The sequence below is a fragment of the Malaclemys terrapin genome, chromosome 16 (assembly GCF_027887155.1).
Source record: "Malaclemys terrapin pileata isolate rMalTer1 chromosome 16, rMalTer1.hap1, whole genome shotgun sequence".
NCBI lineage: Eukaryota > Metazoa > Chordata > Testudines > Emydidae > Malaclemys > Malaclemys terrapin.
Window position 1 is genome coordinate 28,454,590 of NC_071520.1, and position 25,008 is coordinate 28,479,597.

At 42.0% G+C, this 25,008-nt stretch overlaps 2 protein-coding genes across 3 annotated transcripts in view; one reads left to right on the forward strand and one right to left on the reverse strand.

Moving 5' to 3' along the window:
- Positions 1-1,820: 1,820 nt before the first annotated feature.
- On the reverse strand, positions 1,821-6,006 carry RPL6 (ribosomal protein L6). The gene is made up of 6 exons (XM_054006367.1): positions 5,827-6,006; positions 5,631-5,729; positions 4,319-4,462; positions 3,611-3,659; positions 2,854-3,038; positions 1,821-2,010 (listed from the first exon to the last, which is right to left on the reverse strand). Exons 1-6 carry the CDS (start codon positions 5,989-5,991, stop codon positions 1,858-1,860), a joined length of 795 nt encoding a protein of 264 aa, XP_053862342.1. The 5' UTR covers positions 5,992-6,006; the 3' UTR covers positions 1,821-1,857.
- Positions 6,007-9,015: 3,009 nt separating this feature from the next.
- Positions 9,016-25,008, forward strand: part of PTPN11 (protein tyrosine phosphatase non-receptor type 11) — a 42,143-nt gene continuing 26,150 nt past the window's right edge. Inside the window, exons 1-7 of one of the 2 annotated variants that reach the window (XM_054006320.1) lie at positions 9,016-9,190; positions 15,799-15,921; positions 18,035-18,229; positions 19,465-19,657; positions 20,566-20,631; positions 22,759-22,875; positions 23,494-23,607. In XM_054006320.1, the coding sequence (XP_053862295.1) occupies positions 9,177-9,190; positions 15,799-15,921; positions 18,035-18,229; positions 19,465-19,657; positions 20,566-20,631; positions 22,759-22,875; positions 23,494-23,607 (822 nt within the window). In that variant the 5' untranslated portion in view covers positions 9,016-9,176. The remainder of the gene's footprint in view (positions 9,191-15,798; positions 15,922-18,034; positions 18,230-19,464; positions 19,658-20,565; positions 20,632-22,758; positions 22,876-23,493; positions 23,608-25,008) is intronic. The other variant, XM_054006321.1, reaches the window with a different exon arrangement.

Sequence of the window (25,008 nt, forward strand, 5' to 3'; positions counted from 1 at the left end):
TTATCTAGCTGTTGTGGCCTGTAAGAAAACTGGTATAATTTGAGATTTCTACAGTGAGTAGTGAATGAAAGGTGCATTATTCAAATCCTAGCTGAACAAAGCTGTCAGCAAACTTTAAAATGCTGGTGAATTATGTAGCAGTGGCTTGGAAGGGGCCCTGGTTATTCAGTTAAGGATACCTGAAGCCTTGGTCAAAGGCAAAGGGCTTGTCTACATAAAGAAGTTTACTGGTCTGAATGTCCTTAGTGGGAGCTTGTAATAAATCAGTAAACTTCCCTATGTGGAGAGATCCTCAGACTAAGCATTTGTATTTAAAAAGACAGCTAAAATTAAACTGCTCATTTATCTTACTTGTACTAAAACATATTGCTTGTTAGTGGAAAGAAGGTGCCTACCTCAAGGCAAATGGGAGGTTCTATACTGACTGGAACAGGAGTGCCACTTCCTTTGTGGAGAGCCGAAATCCAGTTTTACTCAGAGGGCTGGGGCACAAGTTTGGACTACACAGAGCCATAGATCCTCTCCCGTATTTAGTTGTAGTGTAGTAGGGCCTAGGAGCTCTAGACACAGGCTGGGTTCGCTATACCAGGCACTGTAAAAACAACAAAACACTCTCCCTATCCCACTGGGTAGAATATTGCCTTGTCTTGTAACTCAGTAATTTGTTCACTTACTATCAACTTTGCTCAGTTGGCAGATCGTACTCACCTTTAGGGCCCTCACTATTTCTGCCTCCTCCACCTCTCCCTTTCCTACAGCAACTCCCAGCTCATGTTCCATCTGCTAAAATGATCAGCAATGAAATAATGAATGTTCCTGACTCTGGAAGAAGTCACTGCATTGCTTGACTTGGGTCACGTGAAATTATTTTTGCAGCCATGTGGGCTGCTTTTAAGATTTTCTAAAATTTTGCAGAAATCTGAATGTCATGAAGGCAATAAAAATACATTGAGTGGGCTGCCATCTCGTCTGTGGCTCAGGAATTTGACAGCAGTGGATTAGAGTGTATTTTTGATAGATGCCAAGGTGTCCATTTTTAGACTACTTTGCCCTTATGTAGCATATTGCAGTGGCAGATTTTTAAGAGGTCCATCAACCTTGGCCAGTGAGCAAGACCTGCCCTAATGGTCCACTGCTGCAACATTCCAAGCACTTATGTGCTTGGCTGAACACCTCAGTAGGCCTACTGATGTCTGTGGGACTACTTGCATGGTTAAGTGGTTTGTTGGATCAGGACCAGAGTCCTCAGCACTTTGCAGGATCAAGCTCTTGTACATGAACAAATGGAAGCACAAAGCTCAGGTGATTTGTCAAAACACCCCCAGCAAGTCTGTCAGAGCCAGAAACTGAAACCAGGACTTACTCCCACATCATCAGTAAGGAAATATACCAGGGGAGTCACACATACACATGTGCACATTAAAGTTAATAGTTATGGATAGTTTCCTGTCAAGAGAGACACTTGGTCCATTTATAGCAGAATGTGGAACACGGACTAAAAACCCTGAGAAAGTTTACCCGAATTTGTCACTAGTACTAGCCAGAAGCCATAAGGGCCTGTAGAGGATATCCTTCCCACGTAGCATGACGACCGAGCCTAGTACTCCCATCATTTTAAATGGGACTAATGGTTCTAACAGTGCGTTTCTGAAAGCTGTCACTTGCTCTTATGTCATGTAAGAAACTCCATCTGTTTGAAATGCAGGGCCACAGTCCTCATAACAGCACAACTTAAAACCCCTAGCAGTTTTCTAATTCAATCCAAACTGTGTTAAGATATGCACATTACAAAGTTAACTATAACTGGAATCAGACAAACCTCAGTTTTTTTCCAATTTTAATGTGTTTTCAGAAAATTTAGAACACCAATTTGTGAGGATAAACTCCATTGGAGAGAGAAAATACAGAACGCAGGTAGCCACGGAGCTGAGGCACCTTCTTGATTATTGGCAGGATTTGCGAATCCACTGTCTTCTGGTCTGCCTTGCGTTGTTCTGTTATCTCATATTTCTAAAGAACAAAATTAAGCGAGTTAAATTACAGTTGGTTATCCCTACAGAGATAAGGCTGGCTTCTTGCTTCCTGCCATGGCAAGGGCTTTTTCACCGAGTAAGCATTTCTCAGCATTCACTTGGAATTTTCCTTTCCAGGGAACAACAAACAAAAAGTAGTTCTATTTGGGCCACAGGACTCAAGTCACCTACAGTAGATAATTAAAGCTGTTGGAGTTTACACAATTGATAAGAATATGTTTAGAAGAGTAGGAATAGATCTTAGCTAAAAGAGCTGTTGCTAAATTTAATCAGCTGATGCTATGGTGCAAATGAAGTCCTAAAATCACAACACATGGAACACTTATGGACAACAGACCATGGAATGCACATTAAGAAAATTCAGGGCTATTTTATGACTCAGTTTACAGTATAAGATTGAGTCCATGCACTCAGGAGACACTGCTTTAAGAACCTGTGTTCAAGCACCTCCTCAGTATGGAGTTATTTTGATAACATTTTAAGATTCGCACCCCCCCCCCCCCCCAGTGTTAGACACACACAGTGGGGGAAGTAACATCTGAAAAGCACTACATCTCCCTCACGAACAGAAGCTGGTCTAAAAAAGATATTACCTCACTCACTTTGTCTCGAATATCCTGTGACCAACATGGCTGCAACACTTCCCAATGTTGTCATTTTCATGCATTTTAGTAGACCTGACCTTGCTTTCTTTTAACATGTTCTTATTGTTAAACATTAAATCTGTTTCATGGAAAGACATCTCCCTTCCCTTCCATCTTGGCTACAAACATTGAAAAAGACATTTGCAAATAGGAATACTAATCATTGTTATGCTTACTTCTTTCTCAGTGTCAAAGATCTCGCCTTCTTGATGTTTGGGCTTACGCAGCCTCTTCTTCTTAAAGTACGCATCGGTGAGATGTTTTGGAAGTTTCACCCCAGAGATATCAACTTTGGTAGATGTGGCAATAACGAATTTCTGGTGAGTCCTGCGCAGAGGGACACGATTGATAGCCAAGGGTCCTGGTGGCATAGAAAAATACTTGGAATGAGTTGCAATGTCACCTTATCACTGGAGAAATAGTACCCCCTTAGCTACACTCAAAGGAAGGTCACTCTCCATTAGGACGATTAGTTTGTGTTCTTGCAGAGGACAGTTGGCTTCACCTACTAAAATCTGAACTAATAAAGAAAATTAGGAGACTCTTTTCTCAAGACTTCTGATAATGCTAAGAGCTTCCTTGCGTTGTCAGTATTTTCAGATGTTAAAGCACAGTGATACTTCATTAGCTCCACAGGCTTAACTGCAAGTTATTGGTACTGCCAATGAAGTACCCTCTTTTGCTAAAGGAAGGGCACTTCACTCCCTTTCTCAGATTTTCAGTGCTATCTAGTGTTTCTAGCATTGGAAGACTGAATGATATCAGAACTTCGAACAGTCATGTCACGGGTACCTCAGGTTTGTCAAAAAAATTTCTATTCCCAGACAAGTACAACAATGGCAATCATGGTAGAGTCTGAAGACAGGCTGCCTGGACAGACTTACAGTGAATTCAACAGGAATTCAAGAGACTTGAGTGAATAAAGTTTCTTACCTGTTACCAGCAACAGGCCACTAGCAAGCTGCTTCAGGAAGACCACACGCTGAAAACCAAACACAATAGGACATTAGTCTGAGACAGCAATGCTAAATGCAGTTTGATGTCTGAGAAAATATCAGGACCTGATTTTTGTACAAAAAGTTACAAAGGAGGAGAGACACACTTTAGCCAGAAAGACAAAAGGCATAGCAGTACCAAATCCACCACACTTTAGAACAAAGACTGTTCTAATTTGACAGGACCCATTCCCAATGGTTAGGGAAACCAAACTAGAAACCTAAGTAGCTGGACTATGTTTAAATTGTCTAGTTTAAAAAACTGGAACAGGAACTGGCTTGGGACCCAACAATTTCATTCCTAAGTAGCCCCTTTTGTAAGTTACATGGGTTTATATTGGGTAAAGTCTGGCAATCAACTGCAAGTCCCTCCAATTCTTTACCTATCACAGAGGTATAAGCAAGGCATGGTCTACACTTCTAGGTACGTCAATATATAAATTGTCAGTCAGGGGTGTGGGGCAAACCCCCACCCCTAGCACTGACCGAAAAACTCCTTCTGTTGGTATATGCTGCATTTATAATAAGGGGCTATGGCATCATAGGCTCTGCAGAGCATACAGAAACTTCTAACAGACCAGCCAAACCAGTATTTTGAAGAGCAGATGTGGCATGGAAGGATATATGAAAGACAATTCTCCTTTACCTTGCCTCTGTGGCGACCAGTGAGAATGATCAGAACAGTTCCTGGAGTAATAGAAGCCCGCAGTTTCCTCTTGTGTTGGCAGAAGGGCTTTTTGCCATGACTCAAGAGCTTGCGAGGAACGTCTTCAGTTGGATAATATCTAGGCTAGAGAAAAAGCAGCAAATTATTAGCCAAAACTGCACTTTTACTATTCCATCAGCGAACTTAGCGAAAACAGTTTAATCTGAGTTTTGATCCTTCCCCTTTTAGTGGATGCAACACAACTTCTCTCATGGGAAGGCCATTTCCACCCTATCCCACTTTAGATTTTTTTGTTTGTTTCTCTGTTGTGCACAGGATTCACTTTGTTGCAGGCTAGCATTTTACAGAAACTGGCACTTTGAGTGATACATGTTAGGTACACGAGGTTGCATTTTGCATCAGATAGCTAATCAGTTACACAACATAGAAAAAAATAATACAGTAAATGTATGTTATTTGTGATTGTATTTACAGTTCACTAGAGATGCCAGAGGAGCCCTACTGTGCTGCTCATTCATAGGCCTAGGCACATTCAAACAATGGGCCTAGTCCATCATGGAGGTTGTCAGGGTCTTCCCATGGGAAACTCCTTAATGCTGCATGCAGTAGTCTCCCTTACATGTCAACAGGCAATTAGCCCAGTAATATACACCCAGAAGCCAACTGTACACATTCTCTGATTCAGGCCACGTCTACACTGCCTAACAGAGGTGTGAATAGCAGTGCTGTGCTGTAGCTCCCCCATGTAAACACTGTGGGTGTGAACAAAAAGGTTCCTAGTTTGGCTGGAACAGCTGCTCTCCAGCTTCATTGTTAAGTGTGCCACCTTCTTTAATAAAAAAGAAACTGTGAAGTAAATGTATGGAACATCAAGCTCCCATAGCATCAGTGATGCATGCACCAGTTACGGAACACCCGTTCTAGAATATTGCAACACAAAAGCCACAATAAATATAAAGATGGGATGTGCGTATCTTTTTAAAAGCAAGACTTACTCCCCACCCCATTTTTTACCCCCCCCCCCCCAATATATTAACAAGTCACTAGCTTAAATGCAAGTACCTACATAACAGTTTTACAGTGCTATACAGACAACCTATAGTGGAGATTATACTGTCTCATAGCCCAGAAGTACATCAATAGCAGCACTATCTAAGGAAGCTTTTCAATACAGAATAGGGAGCATATTCTCTTGTCATCTACATCAATGCAACTCCGTAACTCAGTGTTTAGCAGGAGCAAAATTCTGCTTGTGCAATTTAGTTAATTTTTTCCACTAATCTATTCTTACCATTTTACGAACTTTTACCACACGGTTGCCTCCATTCTTATCTCCCCCAACTGGTTTTGTGAGGGTAGCAGGTGCTTTCTCTCTCTTTTTCTTTTCTATCTATTGACAAACCAAAAAAAAGTTTCAGACAAGTTAACTTATGAAAGTTTGGGACACAACCTAATTAGTTAAACATCGAAATTCATTCCCTTTATACCTTTGTTTCTGGTGCATCATACTTGCGCTTGTAGATGGCTTTTCTGGCATACATCGCTGATCGGGAATATTTCCCAATTCCTCGGGCCAGCACTGGGTTACGGCTTGCATGGTGCTTTTTAGGCTTCTTTGCCTTCTTCTCACCTGCCTTCTTCTCGCCTGCCATCTACCAAATATCAAAATAAAGTATTAGTGATTGTCACATTAAACAAAGAAATTGTACAGAAAAAAATGTAATTGCTGCAAAAAACAAAAGCAAATTATACTTAAAATATCCATGGTATTCCTATAGTGGTCTTGAGACTATTCGGCTATGTTTACTGTACTATCTTTTGCATCAAAGCCACCTAAACTACACGGAGCCTAATCAAGATGCACAGGACACCACATCCATTGCATCTCGCTTGTAACACAAGGCCACGTATATAGTTAATACAGGTGATACAATTCAGATACCTGACCATGTCCAAAAGTACTAAAGCAGAGATCCAGGGAAGAGAAAAATGCAAATACATGTTGGGACTACAACTGCATGACAGCCCGTAGAGGGAAGTGGAGAGAGGGGCAATAACCAACTCCCCACCACATGGTGACCTGGGGCTTTTACGTGCCCTAGACAGAGTCCCCAAGGTGGCCAGGCTCAGATATGATTTCCCGCAGGGAGCAGAGACTGGAGGCGAAGGAAGAAACCCCGTCCTGTGTGTGCCCACCACCCATACGATACGATCTGCCTCTGGCTGGAGCGTCCTCATACGTTTCGGACCAAAGGCTTCACGCCGGGCGGGGGCTGCACTTTACAGGCTCCCAACCTCTGCTCCGGCTGAGTCCGGTCACCGCCCAGAGAAAGGGGCTCCTAGGATCACCCCCCACCCGAGGAGTTATTCAATCCATTACGGTGGCTGCCGGATCCCCAGCCACACAGTCCCCATAGCGGGCCATCCGCGGCCTACACTCCCCGGAGTTACCGGGGCCCGCGAACTCCGCACATACGGGCCCCCCCGCATGTATCCGGGCCCCCCGGAGCCACCGAGCCGGACCCGCGGGCCCTTCGGGGCCGCCTCACGGCAGATGGTGGCGGATAGTAGCCACTACTCCCCCGCAATAAGCGCCGCCACTCCGCCATTCTTACCTTCCTAAAAGGGAAAGGGAGCAATATCCGGGAACCCGGCGCTAAAGCGAGCCCAGCGTCTGACGTCACCCCGTCCACTCCGGGGCACGCTGGGAGATGTAGTCTGTGGCCTATAGCGGTTTCTGGCTGCCTATAGGTCTGTACGGCGCGGAGGAAGGTCAAGATCTGGGTCAAAGGGAGGACACTCTCGCCCTCTGGTTATAGCACGAGGTAGTGGGAGTTGGTCACGAGTGGGACCGACTGGATTCTATCTTGGCTGGGGTTGGAGAAGAAGGTATGTGATGTGTTGAGTAGTTACAGGGCTTATGGGTTCTGCAGATGACTTAAACCCTCCCCGCATTGTAGCAAACAACTAAGTGTTTAATTTCACTATCTGGAACTTGTAAAAGTAAAGGTTGTATAAATCTGCAGAATGGGGGTCTTGATTAATAATAAACCTACAGATGTCAGGTTTCAGAGTAGCAGCTGTGTTAGTCTGTATCTGCAAAAAGAAGAACAGGAGTACTTGTGGCACCTTAGAGACTAACAAATTTATTAGAGCTCTAATAAATTTGTTAGTCTCTAAGGTGCCACAAGTACTCCTGTTCTTCTTTCTACACATGTCAGCGTCATGGTTCTATATACTTTAGTTTCCCCGTCTGCATATTCTGTCAAATAGCTACTTCACAGAGTTTTATAAAGGTTACTTAAGGTGACACTATTGACTTGTATCAGAGGGGTAGCCGTGTTAGTCTGAATCTGTAAAAAGCAACAGAGGGTCCTGTGGCACCTTTGAGACTAACAGAAGTATTGGGAGCATAAGCTTTCGTGGGTAAGAACCTCACTTCTTCAGATGCAAGTAACGGAAATCTCCAGAGGTAGGTATAAATCAGTGTGGAGATAACGAGGTTAGTTCAATCAGGGAGGGTGAGGTGCTCTGCTAGCAGTTGAGGTGTGAACACCAAGGGAGGAGAAACTGCTTCTGTAGTTGGATAGCCATTCACAGTCTTTGTTTAATCCTGATCTGATGGTGTCAAATTTGCAAATGAACTGGAGCTCAGCAGTTTCTCTTTGGAGTCTGGTCCTGAAGTTTTTTTGCTGTAAGATGGCTACCTTTACATCTGCTATTGTGTGGCCAGGGAGGTTGAAGTGTTCTCCTACAGGTTTTTGTGTATTGCCATTCCTGATATCTGACTTGTGTCCATTTATCCTCTTGCGTAGTGACTGTCCAGTTTGGCCAATGTACATAGCAGAGGGGCATTGCTGGCATATGATGGCATATATAACATTGGTGGACGTGCAGGTGACTTGATGCATTGGAAGAAGTGAGGTTTTTACTCACGAAAGCTTATGCCCAAATAAATCTGTTAGTCTTTAAGGTGCCACCAGACTCCTTGTTGTTTTTGTAGATACAGACTAACACGGCTACCCCCTGATAATTGACTTGAAAAACACAATTGTAGACAAAAATTGTACTTACTCTTACGTGTAACCCCCAACTATAAATGAAAGAGATCAGAGAAATTTTTTTCTTTTTAACTTTGTTTCTTTGAACTTTTGAGAGCATTTTGAATATAGTAAAGTATCTTGTTGATGGTTAGTTGCGCTTCCCCTCTCAAGCAGTAGGATGACTCCAGCGTGGGAGTAAGATGCCTTATATTTTTGGAAGAGGATTTTTTTTTTTTGTTTTAAATAGCACGGTTTAAAAAAGGATCTCGATCAGCAAACTCATTTTTTTTAAATAGTCATTAAAAACAAGTTAACAGTATCGCCTCAGATCATGTTGGTAAAAGATTTAGATGAAAGGTGCTACTTTAAGTACCACGTGTTCCCACGAGACATTTAAAAGCTGATCCTGTGCACGCAGAGAGTGCTCAGCAGATGCACCTATGGGTGCACGCAGAGCGCCTCTAAAATATCCAGCCATCATTCCCTGCAGATCCCTCGTGCCAGCAGCGCTCACTGCATGCCCGCCCTGTGCAGCCCGCAGCGCTCCAGGCCAGGCAGCCGAGCGCGCGCCTCGCCGGCAGGCCCCGCCCCCGCCCCCGGAGGCTGGGCCGGTCGCGGGCGGATGACGTCGTGGCAGGCTGCGCCGGGGTTCTGTGTCTCCGCGGCCTGGCTGCGGCTGCTTTTCACGCTCCCCTCCGGGTCCCCCAGGCCGCGTCCCGCCGGGGGAGCCCCCCCCCCCCCCGTGAGAGGCCGAGACTCGGGGGGCCTGGCCGCTGCAGGCGCCGCGGGGGAAAATGACATCGCGGAGGTGAGGCGAGGGGGCCGGGGCCACCTGCCCCTTTCCCTGGGGGGGCGGGGCCCCATCTTCCCCTGGAGCGAAGGGCCCGGCGGTGGGCGGCAGAGACTCCCCCGGGGCGGGGCGAGCCCCCCTCCCCGTGGCGCGGGGCCGCTCTCTGCTGCGGGTAATTAAAGGGCAGCGCCCCCCCCCCCCCGGGTGTTCTCTGGTGTAGGCAGGGCCCCCCCCCCTGCAGATCCCAGTGTAATTTATTCAGTGACCCAGTAAACTGTCCGTCTGGCATTCCCGGATCCGGAGCATTCACCCCGGGTGGCAATGGGCATTAGCAACAGATGCATTACTGAGTGTGCGGATTTGGGAATTAAAACGTGAATCAGCTTCTACAATTATTAAGTGCAGGCTAATGTTTTAGGTGGCCTATACGGTAGGTGTAGTTTAGCGGTGCTCGGCTCTCTATGAGCTGAGGGGTGAAAACATTATCTACTTCCAAATACCTGCAATATTTGCTGGATTTAGAATTTGAAAAACTCAGTTAAATTTGAGTTTATTGCAGAGGTGTATGTCTTTCCACATCTCATTTTTACTTTGTAGAAGACTCTTGTTTATCCTTTGTCAGTACATTTCCCGTTTATTTTCTTTTATTCACTCTTTTTTACCTGTATTTAATTCCTTTGATTATGAAAGCTGACAGTATTTTTAAAAATCTGATTTGCTTTATGCTGTCTGTTTACTTTTTCTTTTTCAGTTTAGAATGATGAAGCTAGATTATCAATTTCATTTCAGGGTTCTCTTCCCTCCTACCACCATATTATTGTGTTTGGATCTCCAGCAGCTTGGGTAGATATTTAAAGTGGGAGGGAAATTTTAAAATTGAAATGGGGGGGTGGAATCTTATGTATTTCTTTTCATATCAGTTTCAGTGATGCTTTCCCACCCCCCCTTTTAAAATAAAGCCTAAAATGCATATGCCTGCATTAGTTAAGTGCCCATTTTACAGTCTTTGCTCACTGTCTGACTCTTGACAATTAGTCCTCTTAGCCCATTCAAAAGTTAAAAGGGGTTAATGAGAGAGAGTGAATAAAGATTAGAAATACAGACAAACCAGTGAGCCTAAAAGTAGGAATAATTAAACTAATAGTCACCGCTTTCCCGATATGTCTAGTTGTGTCAGCCAAAACCCAGAAGCACTCTAATCTGTTCTGCAGTCAAAACGGAGATCTGAGTAGCCCAATCATGAAATGGAGAATCATATTGATTTTGTTTCTCTTTTCAAGGTGGTAAATCGATACTATGCTCCTTTTTCTCCCTCCCCCCAAAATTTTGCTGACTATTCAAACTCTAATCAGAAAAGAGAAATACACTGTTAATGTAGTGTGTGATTCAAGGATGTCCTACACCTTCTGAGTTCTGCAAAGGGCTTTTGTACAGTCATACCCTGATTCTCCAGAATATTTCTTTATCTGAAACAAGGGCATGTTCCCATCTATCTATCTATCCCCATCCACCCCCTCTATCTTTATTTATCTGTCTATCTATATACACACATACACTCCTGGAAAAGGCCTTCTACTTATCCCCATTGTCCTTGTTTGACTGTCTCATTGATTATCTTTCCACTAGCATTTTTGCCTTATTGTAAAATGCCAAGTAGAATGCTGTGTGGCTGAAACTATTAAATCATGCTTTGGGGAACATTAAACCCTCTGTTCTCATTGTGGGCATAAATAGAATATATTGCTATGTATTGGTTTTTGATTGTATTCTAAGCTCTTGGTCAATTTTACACTAGGAGTAACTCCTGTGTCTGCTTAGAACAGAGCTAGAAAAGGAAAGCAGAAAAAAATCTAAAATGCATTCCATTCCTATGAAAGGAAACGTAAGTGAAAATCCTCTATAGGGTTTATATTACTCCTGTCTGTGTCTGTGCAATCCTCTGTGCTCTCCCACCAGTGTTGGAAAGGATGTGGCCAGCGTGGTTCAAAAGCACAAATGTGGTGGCAATATGCCAAATGAGGTTATCCTGATCACCGGTCCGGAACCATTTAACATAGATCACTAACACCCCCATTTCTTTCTATTTGGGGTGGTTGACAAATGCATCTTCCTACTCAAAGCCAAAAATACAAGGGTGAGCAAGCAGGAGAACCAGTTACCATTAGAACAGAAGTTACAACATGTGCAAAAACGTGGTCACTTTCCTGGATGTACCTTTTTTGATCCCAAACCCCAGCTTTGGTGGGCTACAGGAAGAAAGATCCTCTTTTCATAATCTTTTACATGATTCCATAACCAATTTTCAAATATATTATATTAGGGTCCCTTCTGTTCACTGAGATGTATTATCTTTTGGCGTAACTTTACATGATGTGTCTAACTAGTAATGTGGTGGTATGTATATTTGTGTACTTGGAGGACCAGGTGTTGCAAGTAGTGTGTGTGTGTAAACTTGCAGTGAAGTTAATGGAAGTTCTGCATGTGGCATGCCTGTAGGATTGATTCCAATATGTTCACATTCCTGTATCTATGCTTCTCTTTTTCATGTAATTATAACTAAAGTTCAATAAAATCTTCACTTAAATCCCACATACATTAAAAACTCCTGCCTGGCAATGTTTTGAAGTTATTGCTTCTCGTAGAAGTTATATGGGGGGGGGGTGATTGTGGGAAACCTACATAGCCAGATTGTTCCTTGGAGTACATTGTCTAGCATCCAGTCCAGTCTGGTTGTTAAAATCCCAGGCAATGCGGCTTGCACTGCTTCTCTTGGCAGACTATTCCAAAGATTAATACATTTCCCCATCAGGAAACTTTCCTTGACATTCAGGCAAAATTTTCCCATTATTCATTTCATCTTCGTTCTATCCCTGTGTCTCCCTGTATCCCACATGAAATTCTTCTTGCAGTTTACACCTTCCAGGTTCTTGTAAAGCTGCTTCGTCTAGTTGTACCCATTTAGGACCAGATGTTCAAAGGTGTCTAAAGATAGCTGCTTTTGAAAATTGGACTAGGTGCCTGCCTCTATCTTTTGGCATCTAAAGACTTTTAAAAGTCTAGCCCTTGGTCCATATAATCTTTCTTCATAATTCAATCCCTCTGACCTAAGTTATTGTGGGTCTTTTTTTTTTTTTTTTTGGCAGGGTCATCTTGTCTGTCATCCTATTGCCACTAATGGCTGGTCACCAGTGTGTGGGTTAAGTCCATCTTTCATAGTCCACATAATACACACTATGTGTTAACCATAGATTCCTCTTTTCTAAGCAAATGTGGTCATCTGGGGTCCAGAAGAGGTTAAAGTTATCAGTTACTTAATTGGGTGAAAGTGAGTAGCAGACAGTCAGGTTATGTTGCTGGGTTTAGTTGGTGATGGTAGAAACTTGCCAATCTAGCTAACAGGCTTTACTCTCTTCAACCTTTCAAGGTAACTATGTTGACTATCGTGCATGTACTGTGTGTATTTTTCAAAGAAGATGAGGAAAGCTGAGGCACTGAGTGGGCTTTGAAGATCCCATGACTCTTAGGCTTGGCTACACTCGGGACTTCACAGCACTGCCGCGGCAGCACTGTGAAGCGCGAGTGTAGTCGTGCCGCCAGCACTGCGAGAGAGCTCTCGCAGCGCTGTATGTACTCCACCTCTCTGAGGGGAATAGCTTGCAGCGCTGCGAGCGAGTGTGCAGCGCTGCAGGCACTGATTACACTGGTGCTTTACAGCGCGGTGCTCGCTGCGCTCAGGGGTGTGTTTTTTCACACCCCTGAGCGCAACAAGTTGCAGCGCTGTACAGCGCCAGTGTAGCCAAAGCCTTAGGGAAGAGTAGGGGTTTTCCCCAATTTTCTTAGCCAAAATGCATGTCTCGCTGTTGTGCTGATTGGTTACTGCCCAGAAGCAGCTGCATTTCAGTGGTATTGCATATTTATAGTTTGAAGAGCTTTGAGGTCTTTCAGGATCATGAGCATTGGATAAATGTAAGATTATCTGTCAATTGATTATCACAACAGACAAGAGTTAAACTCAAAGTACTGTAGTTGGATTTTTACTTACATTTTCCTGGTTTGAGCTATACCCAGAGTAGTTTATTTTTTTGGTGGCTCTGCTAAAGGTGCAATATTCTGGACGGGGTTCTCTTGCTTAGATAGGATATACACAGACAGATCTAAGGTTCCCATGTAGAATTACTTCCTTTTCAAGTTGCACTTGTGCACCTTTACTTCTAATTTCCCTGGGTATATTAGCTAGACTGACTCTGTTAGGGACTTGGCTGTTTTGGAAGCTCTAGAAGTGTCCGGAGTATTCTTTAGGAAAAATTTGCCAGAGTAGGGAGTATGGAGTATTACATTATTGGAATAATGATAAGTCTTTCTCAATTTAAGCTGCCAATCAAAAGAGCTGCTCTATGTTTAAACATGCACTTGCATAGCTTTCTGTTATGGCAGTTTACCGTGAAATGTGGATTTATGTTGGGAATAATCAGAAATGCGATGTACATTTTTAGTTATAGTATTTTTATAAGTGTAACAGAGCAGATTTCTGCCAAGCAGCTAAGTGTCTGTATTGCTGTGATGTTTTGCTTTACTCAGGGAAAAAACTCACTGGGTTTTTCAAGAGCAGTGGATTCTGCTGCTTTCTCTCAGATATGCTGTGTAAGTCTATAATCAAAGTGCATATGTCCAGGGGTGCATGATTTATAGCAGTTACAAAAATAATGAAGCCTTTCAAATGTCTAGGAAGACTTTAATTTCAAGAGTTGAGGTGAAAATAAAACCCAAGAAAGTAGTTTGGCAAAGCCACTGGAGTCAAATGGTTGCACACTGTTTGCCCAGCATTTTGCATTTCTGTGACAGTACTGTATTTTGTTCTGTGTTCTGTCTTGGCCGGCTGGGTGGCAGTGGATACAGTCTTGCTTTTAGTTTCTCAGCTTTTAAAACATGTCTGGTTAAATTGGGAACTCTCCTCAGACATCTGATTGTGTATCGTTTCTCCATTGATTCCCTTGGTACAACTGGGGCAGACTTATGCTTTGGTCCAAAAGGTAATTGAAATAGTAGATATTTACAGCTATAATTAAGTTTCTGTTGTAACTTTCTGGAATACCTTTTGGGAGAAATTTTCCATGCTCAGTCTCTGCATGAAGTTGAACTCATCTAAAAAGTGTTTTGTTTTGTTTTTTTTAGGATTCTTTGTTTCTGAATTTTTGGCAAAGGAGCTGATCTTATTAGTATGTGTGCAATTTTGATGTGTCTTTACTATACATGTCTGTATTGATTCAGCTTCCAACCTATATTTCCCTAAGTCACTTCCTTGTGAAAGAGAGCATCTTTTGGCCTGTACAGGGGAGCCATGATGGAGAGGGAGATAATGGATAGTGAGGGCTGATGCAAACCTCAGATTTTCTCTTCAGTTGATTGCATTGAAGTATAATAATCCTAGTTTCTCCTTAGTTCACAAAGCTTGTGCCTGGATATCATTTCCAGTTACTTAAATCATAGGACTGGAAGGGACCTCGGGAGGACTAAGTATTATCTAGACCATCCCTGACAGGTGTTTGTGGGCAGTAGAGTTGTTGGCCATCTTAATGTTGCATTACTTCTGTATTGCAGCAGAGGAATAAAACTTGTGCGATGATACGGAAAACATGGACTTGTTAACTAAATCACTACAAATAAGTCTGCTGAAATGTAATGCCATAGGTGGTGATGCTGAACTCTTTAGTTATAGATATAGGCCATATATGGTTCTCCTCCGGTGAGGTCCACTGTTTTGGTCATTCAGGAGGCTGCTTGTGGGTGGTGAAAACCAATATGATGTTCCTCTGTTTTGTATTTTAAGAGTGTGATATTTTAGGACCATAGGAATTGACAGACCAGATCAGAGCATTGCTCCATCTAGTCAGGTAGCCAATCTCTGGCAGTGGCCAGTACCAGATGCTTCAGATTTTGGACAATTGTGGAATAACTTGTCCACAAGGGAAGTTTCTTCCTGACCCCCGTCATCAGTCGGTGATCGATTTTATGCCCTGAAGCATGAGGTTTTGTTTTATTTTTACTTTTTAAATAAAACTGTCTTAATGCTACTATGGATGTCTTCAGTATTCTTATATATGTCTAATTTTTCCTTCAGTCCTAATAAGCTGTAGACCTCCATGGAATCCAGTGGCATCGAGTTCCGCAAGTTGTGTGTATGCTGGTGGTGAGGAGTGTGTGTTTTTGTTCTTATTAGTTGTCTTTCAGTTTAATTGAATGTGACTTTGCTGTTGTGTTATGAGAGGATAAATATGAGTGCCTGACTTCCCTGCTCTATACCATTTGTTTTATATACTTTTTATCATGTCTCCTCTGAAATAAACAGTTTCCAATGGTGTGGCTATAGTACTTCCACTTATGACATCTCTTATCAGAGGATCTTTGCGATATGTAGAAGAAAACCTACTTTTAACTGGTGACACGAAAAGTACAAGTTAGAATTACATTGACATTTTTTTAGATTTTTTTTCAAAGCATAACAAAATTCTTTAAAATCCAATATTGCATCCAGTGATTTTAATGTTATCTGATATTTGTGTGACAATGTGCCATCAGCTAAAGAGAGATTCTGGTTTTAAAATATTTTTCTTCTTTATCTTGTGTAGATGGTTTCACCCGAATATTACTGGAGTGGAGGCAGAAAATTTACTGCTGACAAGAGGCGTTGATGGCAGCTTTCTGGCCCGGCCCAGTAAAAGTAACCCGGGAGATTTTACACTTTCTGTTCGGTAAGTTAAGTATTTGAGAGGCTCTGTCCTTAATACCCACTTGGCCCAAACATACAGAAGTTTCCAATTGCCGTTGTTCTGTGGAGAGCAATCCTTTTTGGGTAGAGAGATGAGACTTTTGTGAGCTACATGTTCTTCTCTATTTCTGACTTCTGAGTCTGTTATGTTGATAGTTTTACATTTGCTTCTGCATAGGAACCCAAATGTCTTTGGTTTTCCAAGTTGTGCAGAGCTTGGAAGGCAGTGGATCCTGCTCTGTAGTGAGCCAGAAAGGTAGAGGTGAAGTGGCAGCCAGTTCATAATTTCTCCATTCCTTACCCTTTTAAAGAAATCCATTCGGGTTCCTGTCCAGAAAGTAGCAGAGCTGACAGCGTTAGCAAGATCATGCATGTAAGATCTGTGCTCCTTTATACCGCACTCTGTCTTCTCTTCTCCCCCTCATCACCCCGTTAGCTACACTGATAGTACTTAAAAATTTGCCAGTTACCTTAGATAGATATTTGCAGTGTAACTTAATGCCAAAAATGTGCTTGGCGCTGTACAACACAGCATGCAAATATAGTCTTTGCCCCAAGGAGCCCACCCCCTAAAAACCCATACGAGAAAGGGCTCATGGAGAAAATCCAAAGGAGGGAATAACATAATTTTTCTTCCCTCTGTAATGTCTCACTTCTTAGGGATTGCAGAAGAAGTGAGGGGGATTTGAATGAGACTAGGATGGTGGCTTGTCAAATAGAAAGAGACCAATCCACACACACTCAAGATACTTTCCTATAACAAGAATAAGGAAATATTGAGGTAATCTTGTTTGTTAGGAGAAATGAACAAGTTTTTAAAGGCAACTCATGTATTCCAGCTTCTAAAATGCGCCTTCTGGAGTACGTGTCCTCTGAGACAATGTGGGGATGGGGAAGGGGAAAAGGGCATGTCTGACACTTCATTGTTGCCTTACATTTTAAGGTAGTCTTAGTGGAGCTGAGTCAAGGGAAGGAGACCTCATCAAAGATCTGCGCATTGGAGGGGGGGAGGGGCGGCTGAAGTTTCCTGACTGAGAATTCCATTTAAGTCCTACCTAGGGCAGTCTTATGATGGCCGTTGATCTCTGCTCTTCATTGATATTAGTGGAGGTAGAGGCTAGTTGCTTATATAAATGGCTATCCTTGACTGATTGTAGGGAGCAGACCTGTCTTTAAGGGAAATCCCCATGCTGGGGAACCATGTTAGGATGTCTGAGTTGCTCCTTGAACGTGACAGTTGGAGTCTGTCCAGCCTTTCCTAGAGCCTGACTGCTATACCGGGCAGAGCTGGACTCCACTCTGAAGAAAGTGGTAGCACAGAACCCCAATGAGGCATCTTGTGGATGATGAAGACTTCCCTCCGTCATGAGAATTGCATCTAGAGGACAGGAGGTCTGTGCAGCTTCTATTGGACAATGTGTGTATATCTGCACTGCAAAAACAAAAAAACCTCTATGGCAGCGAGTCTCCGAGCCCGGGTCAACTGACCCAGGCTTGTGGGACTCTCACTACAGGGTTAAAAACAGCAGTCTAGACATTTGGGCTCTGAGACCCAGGGAGAGAGAAGGTCTCTGAGCCTGGGCTCCAGCCCAAGCCCGAATGTTGACACTATTTTTAGCTCTCTAGCGTGAGCCCCACAAGCCTGAGTCAGTTGATCCGGGCTCTGAGACTTGCTGCCGTGGGTCGTCTTTTGCAGTGTAGATGTACCGGGTGGGCTCATGAAGACTTGTGGTTCAGTGGAGCCATTAAGTAATTATGGAATGAAAAAAATCTTATTTCTGTACTGACTGTTTAACAACCACTTCCTCTTCCTGTAATCCTTGATGTTGTTTCATTGCCCTGCTATTAGATGTATAGTTGCTTCATTCACAGTGTGCAGTAATTTAGATATGCTGCAATTCATCTGCTGGAAGGTGCCTGACATATAAAGCTGAACTACTAAAATTTCCAAGCTAGTAGAGTGGAATATTTTAAAGTGATTGGTTTGAAATTGGCGAACTTGTGTAAGTTGCCCTTTTCTTTTCTTTTCTTTTCTTTTCTTTTCTTTTCTTTTCTTTTCTTTTCTTTTCTTTTCTTTTGGTGTAATAAACATTTAGGCGAAATGGAGCTGTCACGCACATCAAGATCCAGAACACAGGAGACTACTACGACTTGTATGGAGGAGAAAAATTTGCCACGTTGGCTGAGTTAGTCCAGTATTACATGGAACACCATGGGCAGCTCAAAGAAAAGAATGGAGACGTAATAGAGTTAAAATATCCACTGAATTGTGCTGATCCTACATCTGAAAGGTGAGAGAGAAAAATAGTGGTGAAAAATATGAAGGAGTCCATTCTCCTTTCCACGTATGCATGTAATTCCTATTAACCTTAAGGATTTGCCTTTACTCAGTGTAAATAAGGGTGGCATTACCTTACCTTGCAAGTAGTCCGACTGTTTTCTGTGGCACTACTTGCAAAATAAGCTATTACTCAACTTGAGTAAGGGTGGGAGAGTCTGGACTGAAGAGGATAGGCCCTATATGTTGCAGTAACTAAAACAAAAACAAAGTAAACTACGCAACCCACTTTCCGATCCTTCTTGGAAAATTTCATTGGTTGCAAAAGCTTCAGAGAATTATTTGTGTTACTGCAGTGACTTCAATATATATTTCAGGGCGTATTTTTATCCTGGTAAGGCTGTATTGTATGTGGGTTTAAGAAAACAAAAGTCAAATGCAAATACACAGATTGCTGAAACTGACATTTTTAACAAGACAGCACTGATCAGTAGGATCTCAGACTTTGTATACTTACTAAGGAAGTATAGCGAAGGAACTCTTCAGAAATGAATGTAGTTCTTTTTGGAAACTGGAATTAATTAGTCTTGACCCATTATTCAGCATTATGGCCAGTAGATGTCAGTTTATTCTCAGAAGTGAAAAGCAAGGAAAAATAATAGAACCACGCCATCATAAGGTCTGATGAAATTGTATCCATAGTGTCTAAGGAAAACTTTCTGTTAACATAAGAGCACTGAAATCATGCAAGTGCATAAAATAAACAATGGCAAAAAATACAAGAGAAATTTGAGGTATCTAATTGCAGTAACTGAAATTTTATTAGAACCCACTTCAGTTCTTGCTGACTTTTCTCTTGGGATTTCTTTCTTGTGATCTGTATAGATTTTTTTATTAAGCAATGGTGGCATTCTTCCAAGGTTTAAATGCATAAGAATTGAAGTATCTTAATCCGTTTTCTGTGTATGCAAGTTCTGTTTTGAGAGTTGTTTTGTGCATAATGTTTTATTACTTCTGAAGTATTTCTGTATGTGCGAACACACGCCCTCTCAATTCATATATTTTCTAAGTCTGTACTTTGCTAGTTTTTGGGTACCTTTAGCAACACTTGTGGCCCTTGAGACCTCAGTTTAGTATGAACATTTTGGCTTGTTATAGCTGTTTAAGCCAGGTGGGCCCAGTCATGGGTACAGTGAAGAGAAGGGCAACTATATTTATTTATTTATTTTATTTATTGTAAATTTTAAGGTGGTTTCACGGGCACCTTTCTGGAAAAGAAGCTGAAAAGTTATTAACAGAAAAAGGAAAACATGGAAGCTTCCTTGTGCGAGAGAGTCAAAGCCACCCAGGAGACTTTGTTCTTTCAGTTCGGACAGGAGATGATAAAGGCGAGAGTAATGATGGGAAATCGAAAGTGACCCATGTCATGATTCGGTGCCAGGTACAACAAAGCTGGAACTTCTTGACTGTACAGGCTTCCTTCCTGGTTTGCATGCTTATTCTGTCAGGAGAGGCATTACAGACTTCTCAATACTGTTCAGTCCACTGATTTTGGTCAGACGGCGCTGTATGTACAGCATATTGTTTGCTTGCTCAAATTGACTTCTTTGCTAATTTCAAGAATTCTATTAGCATTTTCTTTTTTTCACTGGATCGTGCCATAGCATATCTATATTGCTGAGGAGCTTCTACGAGGTTTCTCTTTGATTGCATCAAGAGTCTGTCTCAAAGCCTCTGCTGATGTAGCCTTTCACATTCATGAATCTCTCTCAAGTTTGTTGCAGTCTTGTCTTACTACTTCTCTTTTTATATAATAGACCTCAGAATCCATTCAGGTGTGTGGGGGGGTTTGTAGCTGTACTATGGAGGCTGGTTATTTTGTCTTTTTCATAATGTCTTTCCATAATAACAAACAAAATACAATAAATCCTTAATTCAGGGAAACCTTGTCCTACAGTTTAAACTTCAGGTAGGGTAGTTTGCCTTTACTAAAGAATGTGTTTAAACTATCTGATGCCAGGATTAATTCTTGATGGCTATTTTTATTCTCAAAACATTTTAATGTGTGCCTGAGTATTGGTGTTAAAGGGTCAAATCTGTTGAAAGTACTTTAATCCTTTTTAGAAAATACAGTTTTTGTAATACCTTTATTTGTCTTTTAAAAAAAAAAAAGCAAAAACAACCCTCCCCACATGCCTTGTATAGAGAAATTAGGAATTTGGTGTGGAAATGGTGCAACTGAGTGAGAGTGCCTGCTAGAGGTGTTTTTTTTTTTTTTTTTTTTTTTTTGGCTGTGCATTCAGTAAATGCCGTCAAAATTTCAAGGTAATTTCCTGCCTTTATTTATAGAATCATAGAATCGTAGGACTGGAAGGGACCTCGAGAGGTCTTCTAGTCCAGTCTCCTGCACTCAAGGTAGGACTAAGTATTATCTAAACCATCCCTGCAGAGGTTTGTCAAACCTGCTCTTGAAAATCTCCAATGACAGAGATTCCACAACCTTCCTAGGCAATTTATTCCAGTGATTAACCACCCTGACAGTTAGGAAGCTTTTCCTAATGTCCCACCTAAACCGCCCTTGCTGCAGTTTAAGCCCATTGCTTCTTGTACTATCCTCAGAGGTTAAGGAGAACAATTTTTGTTCCTCCTTTTGAAACAACCTTTTATGTCCTTGAAAACTGTTCTCATGTCCCCTCTCAGTCTTCTCTTCTCAAGACTAAACAAACCCCATGTTTTCTAGACCTTTAATCATTTTTTGTTGCTCTTCTCTGGACTTTCTCCAATTTGTCCACATCTTTTCTGAAACGTGGCGCCCAGAACTGGACACACTATTTCCAGTTGAGGCTAATCAACGTGGAGTAGAGTGGAAGAATTACTTCTCATGTCTTGCTTACAACACCTCTGCTAATACATCCCAGAATGCTGTTTACTTTTTTTGCAACAGTGGGACACTGTTGATTCATATTTAACTTGTGATCCACTATCCTCAGATCCCTTTCTGCAGTATTCCTTCCTAGGCAGTCATTTCCCATTTTATATGTGTGGAACTGATTGTTCCTTCCCAAGAGGAGTACTTTGCATTTGTCCTTATTGAATTTCATCCTGTTTACTTCAGACCATTTCCCCAGTTTGACCTGATAATTTTGAATTTTAATCCTCTCCTCCAAAGCACTTACAACCCCTCCCAGCTCGGTATCATCCGCAGACTTTATAAGTGTGTTCTCCAAGCAATTATCTAAATCATTGAGGAAGATATTGAACAGAACCAGACCCAGAACTGATCCCTGCGGAACCCCACTCATTATGCCCTTCCAGCATGACTGTGAACCACTGATAACTGCTCTCTGGGAATGATTTTCTAACCAGTTATGCACCCCCTTTATAGGAGCTCCATTTAGGTCAGTGATTCTCAACAATGGCTCTGGGGCCCACTTGGCGGCTGCGAGCAGGCTTCAGGGGATCTGCCAAAATAAACCAGAGAGCAGGAACAGCGTTAGACTTGCTGGGGCCCAGGGCAAAAAGCTGATGCCCAAGCCCCGCTGAGGGCTGGAGGCCAAAGCCAGAGCAACTTAGCTTCACGGGGTCCTCTGTGGTGTGGGGCTCTGGGGAATTGCCTTGCTTGCTACCCCCTAATGCCAACCCTGGCTTTTAATCTACTGGATATGCAGAAAAACAGTTGTTGTGGCACAGGTGGGCTGTAGAATTTTTTAGCAGGGCGGGGATGGCCTTCGAAAGAAAAAGATTGAGAACCCCTGATCTAGGTTGTATTTCCCTAGTTTGTTTATGAGAGCGTCATGTGAGACAGTATCAAAAGCCTTACTGAAGTCAAAATATACCACATCTACTAGTTTCCCCCCATCCACAAGGCTTATTACCCTGCCAAAGAAATCTATTAAGTTGGTTTGACCTGATATTTTTCTTGACAAATCCATGCTGACTGTTACCTAGAAGATAATAAGGTGATAAATGTCTGCAGCTCCTTATGTACATTTATCTTTATGTATATTAGCCATTTTAACATATTTAATTATTTGAGTTTGGGAAATAAATTTGTTAAGAGTTCTCCATGCCCTCAATCTGTTGCTAACCTCATAAATGCTAATGGTAGATGAGATAGTAATTATATTGCTGACTTGCTTTTTAAACAAGGACTACAGTACAAATACCTGTGTTCCAGGACCCAGTGTTAGATTCTGTTGTGCTTTTGTTTTGATTTATTCACAAATTCACGTCTGAGTCTCTGATGGTATCCCTCAAGTATTCTACTTGGGGTGAGTATCAGATAGGGACACTGTTATCCTTAACATTAAAATGTTCTAATTAGAAATGTATTACAACTTTTCCGTGGAATATGACTGTAGTAAATCATCTTTTATAATTTCAGTATGGAATGGCAGGGGATAGTTAAATAGGTTTTTAAGTACTCATTTAAGGGATCTTGTGATTGGTTGAACATTCTAAAGAGGTAATTAATGCAGACTTTATTTTGATTATTGTGTACATTGCTATGAATGAGCACATTTTGAATATCTTTCTTGGAAGGAGCTGAAATACGATGTTGGCGGAGGGGAGAAATTTGACTCTCTTACAGATCTAGTGGAACATTATAAGAAGAACCCCATGGTAGAAACTTTGGGCACAGTACTACAGCTTAAGCAGGTGAGCTTAATAAATGCTAGAACTTGGATCATAAACATTAATTAACTTCAGGACATAGAGGTGGGAATGGTGGTGGTGGGGGGGAGCTCAACCTTTTTCTTACATTCTGTAAAGTGTTGAAAGACAGACATTCATTCAGCGTTAAAACCAAAAGTGAATTTACCATCCTCTTTTACAACAGCATCTTAATCTTTCAGGTTGGTCCAATGATTGGATTTAAGATGCTATAGTTATTTTTAGCCATCTATAAAGGACCTAATTCTCCATTTCTGGTGCATCTAGAACTCCCCTTGGCTTCATTGAGAGTTCTGGGTCTACAAGGATTTTAAAATCCTGTCAAAAAGAGAGGAGGAGAGGACGCTTAATGCACTGAAACTGGAACCATGAAACTGTGTGACGACCACCCCATGAATCTGATTTTAAAAAAAAAAAAAAAAAAAAAAAAAAAAGGGGGTGGGGGGTGGGGTGGGGCTTCAAAATCTGGAGTGAAGCCTGGGTCCTAAAACTCTTAGTGGTACCTACATACAATATGTTTAATACAGGAGATCTGTGTAAACTAGCTTTATCCTGTTCTGTTTGCTGTGCTGTGGTTTAATATAAAATATCTTTCTTGATTAGCCCCTGAATACAACCCGTATTAATGCTGCAGAGATTGAAAGCCGGGTGCGAGAACTAAGCAAGCTAGCAGAGACCACAGATAAAGTCAAGCAAGGCTTCTGGGAAGAATTTGAGGTAATTTAAATGTTTCAAATATAAAGCAGGTGTGTCTCAGTGATAGAACTATAATTTTACCACAATTTCCCAGCTGCTTAGGGCCCTTTGCCCCTCAAATCTTTATTCTTGCTCCCCACTCCTGTGCCAGATATTGCAACTTCTCCAGTTTGCCAGTTCCTGTCATGCGTTAGCCAAAGATGAGTGCTTGAAAGGTGTGCCTTTTCTTTTAACCCTGAGCACTGGCTCCCACCCCGTTTTGAGGTGATATTGTGCTGGGCTTAGGAAGACATTGCTTAACAGGAACGGCTGGGATTTTGGCACCAACTCATGTTGTCTTTCAGTGGGAATTCTTGTAGGCTCTCTTGAAAGTCCCAGAGACAATAATTTTGCATTTCTCTAATTCTTCTTCTGAGAGGATTTCAAATTACTTTACAAAAAAAATTAAGCCTTGTGACATCCCAGGTGGTAGGTGATTTTTTTCTGATGGATAGAAAGAGGCAGAGGTACTATAGTTTCAGTGGCAGAACCCAGGAGTCCTGATGACCAGTTCCCCACTCTAGCCACTAGATGACACTCCCTTCCTTACAAGTGAAGTACAAACAAGTTTGGTATTAGATGGCTGGTTAGCAACTGCACTGGACATAATAGTCAAAATAGTGACTTTTGTTCATGCTTTTATAGGATTTGACTGATTTTTCAGAGGAGCCTATGGGAGATAGGTGCCAAACTCTTATTGAAATTTGATAGGATTTGGGCATCTGAGGCTAGTCTATACTAGAAAATGAGGTCAGTTTAACTATGTTGGTCAGGGGTGTGAAAAATCCCTGAGCAGCATAGTTAAGCCGACCTAAGTTCCATGTAGATAGCGCTAGGTTGACAGAAGAATTTTTCCATCGATTTAGCTAGTGCCTCTCGGGGAGGTGAATTACGTATGCCGACAGGAGAACCCCTCCCATTGGAGTAGATGGTGTCTACACTGCGCCACTGTAGCGTTTTGTAGACAAGCTCTAACTCTACGCAAATATTTAATTCGCAAGAAGCTGGGAAGTGAATCTACCCTGCACTAGCTTGCCATGGTCTAGTTGTCTGTGTGGACTCTGCTGGCCTGTATTAATAGTTGCACTTTAATCTACTCCCATTTCAAAGAGGACTAGATCAGACTGTTGATGTATGTCAGCAGGGACAGCTAGTCTGCGGCTGGCTAGTGTAGGGTAGATTCACATCCCATATTGCTGTAAGCTAAGTGTTCATGTTGACAAGCCTTTTGGTTCTTTTTTTGAAAATCCCTGCTTTTCTCTTCTGCAATAACTGCACTTTGCATGGAAAAAATTGAATGCAGTTGTTCCCCAAGAAAACTCTCTGCTTAAATTGCCAGTTAATTTGAAAAGATTATTTAAAATCATACTTGATGGCAATAGA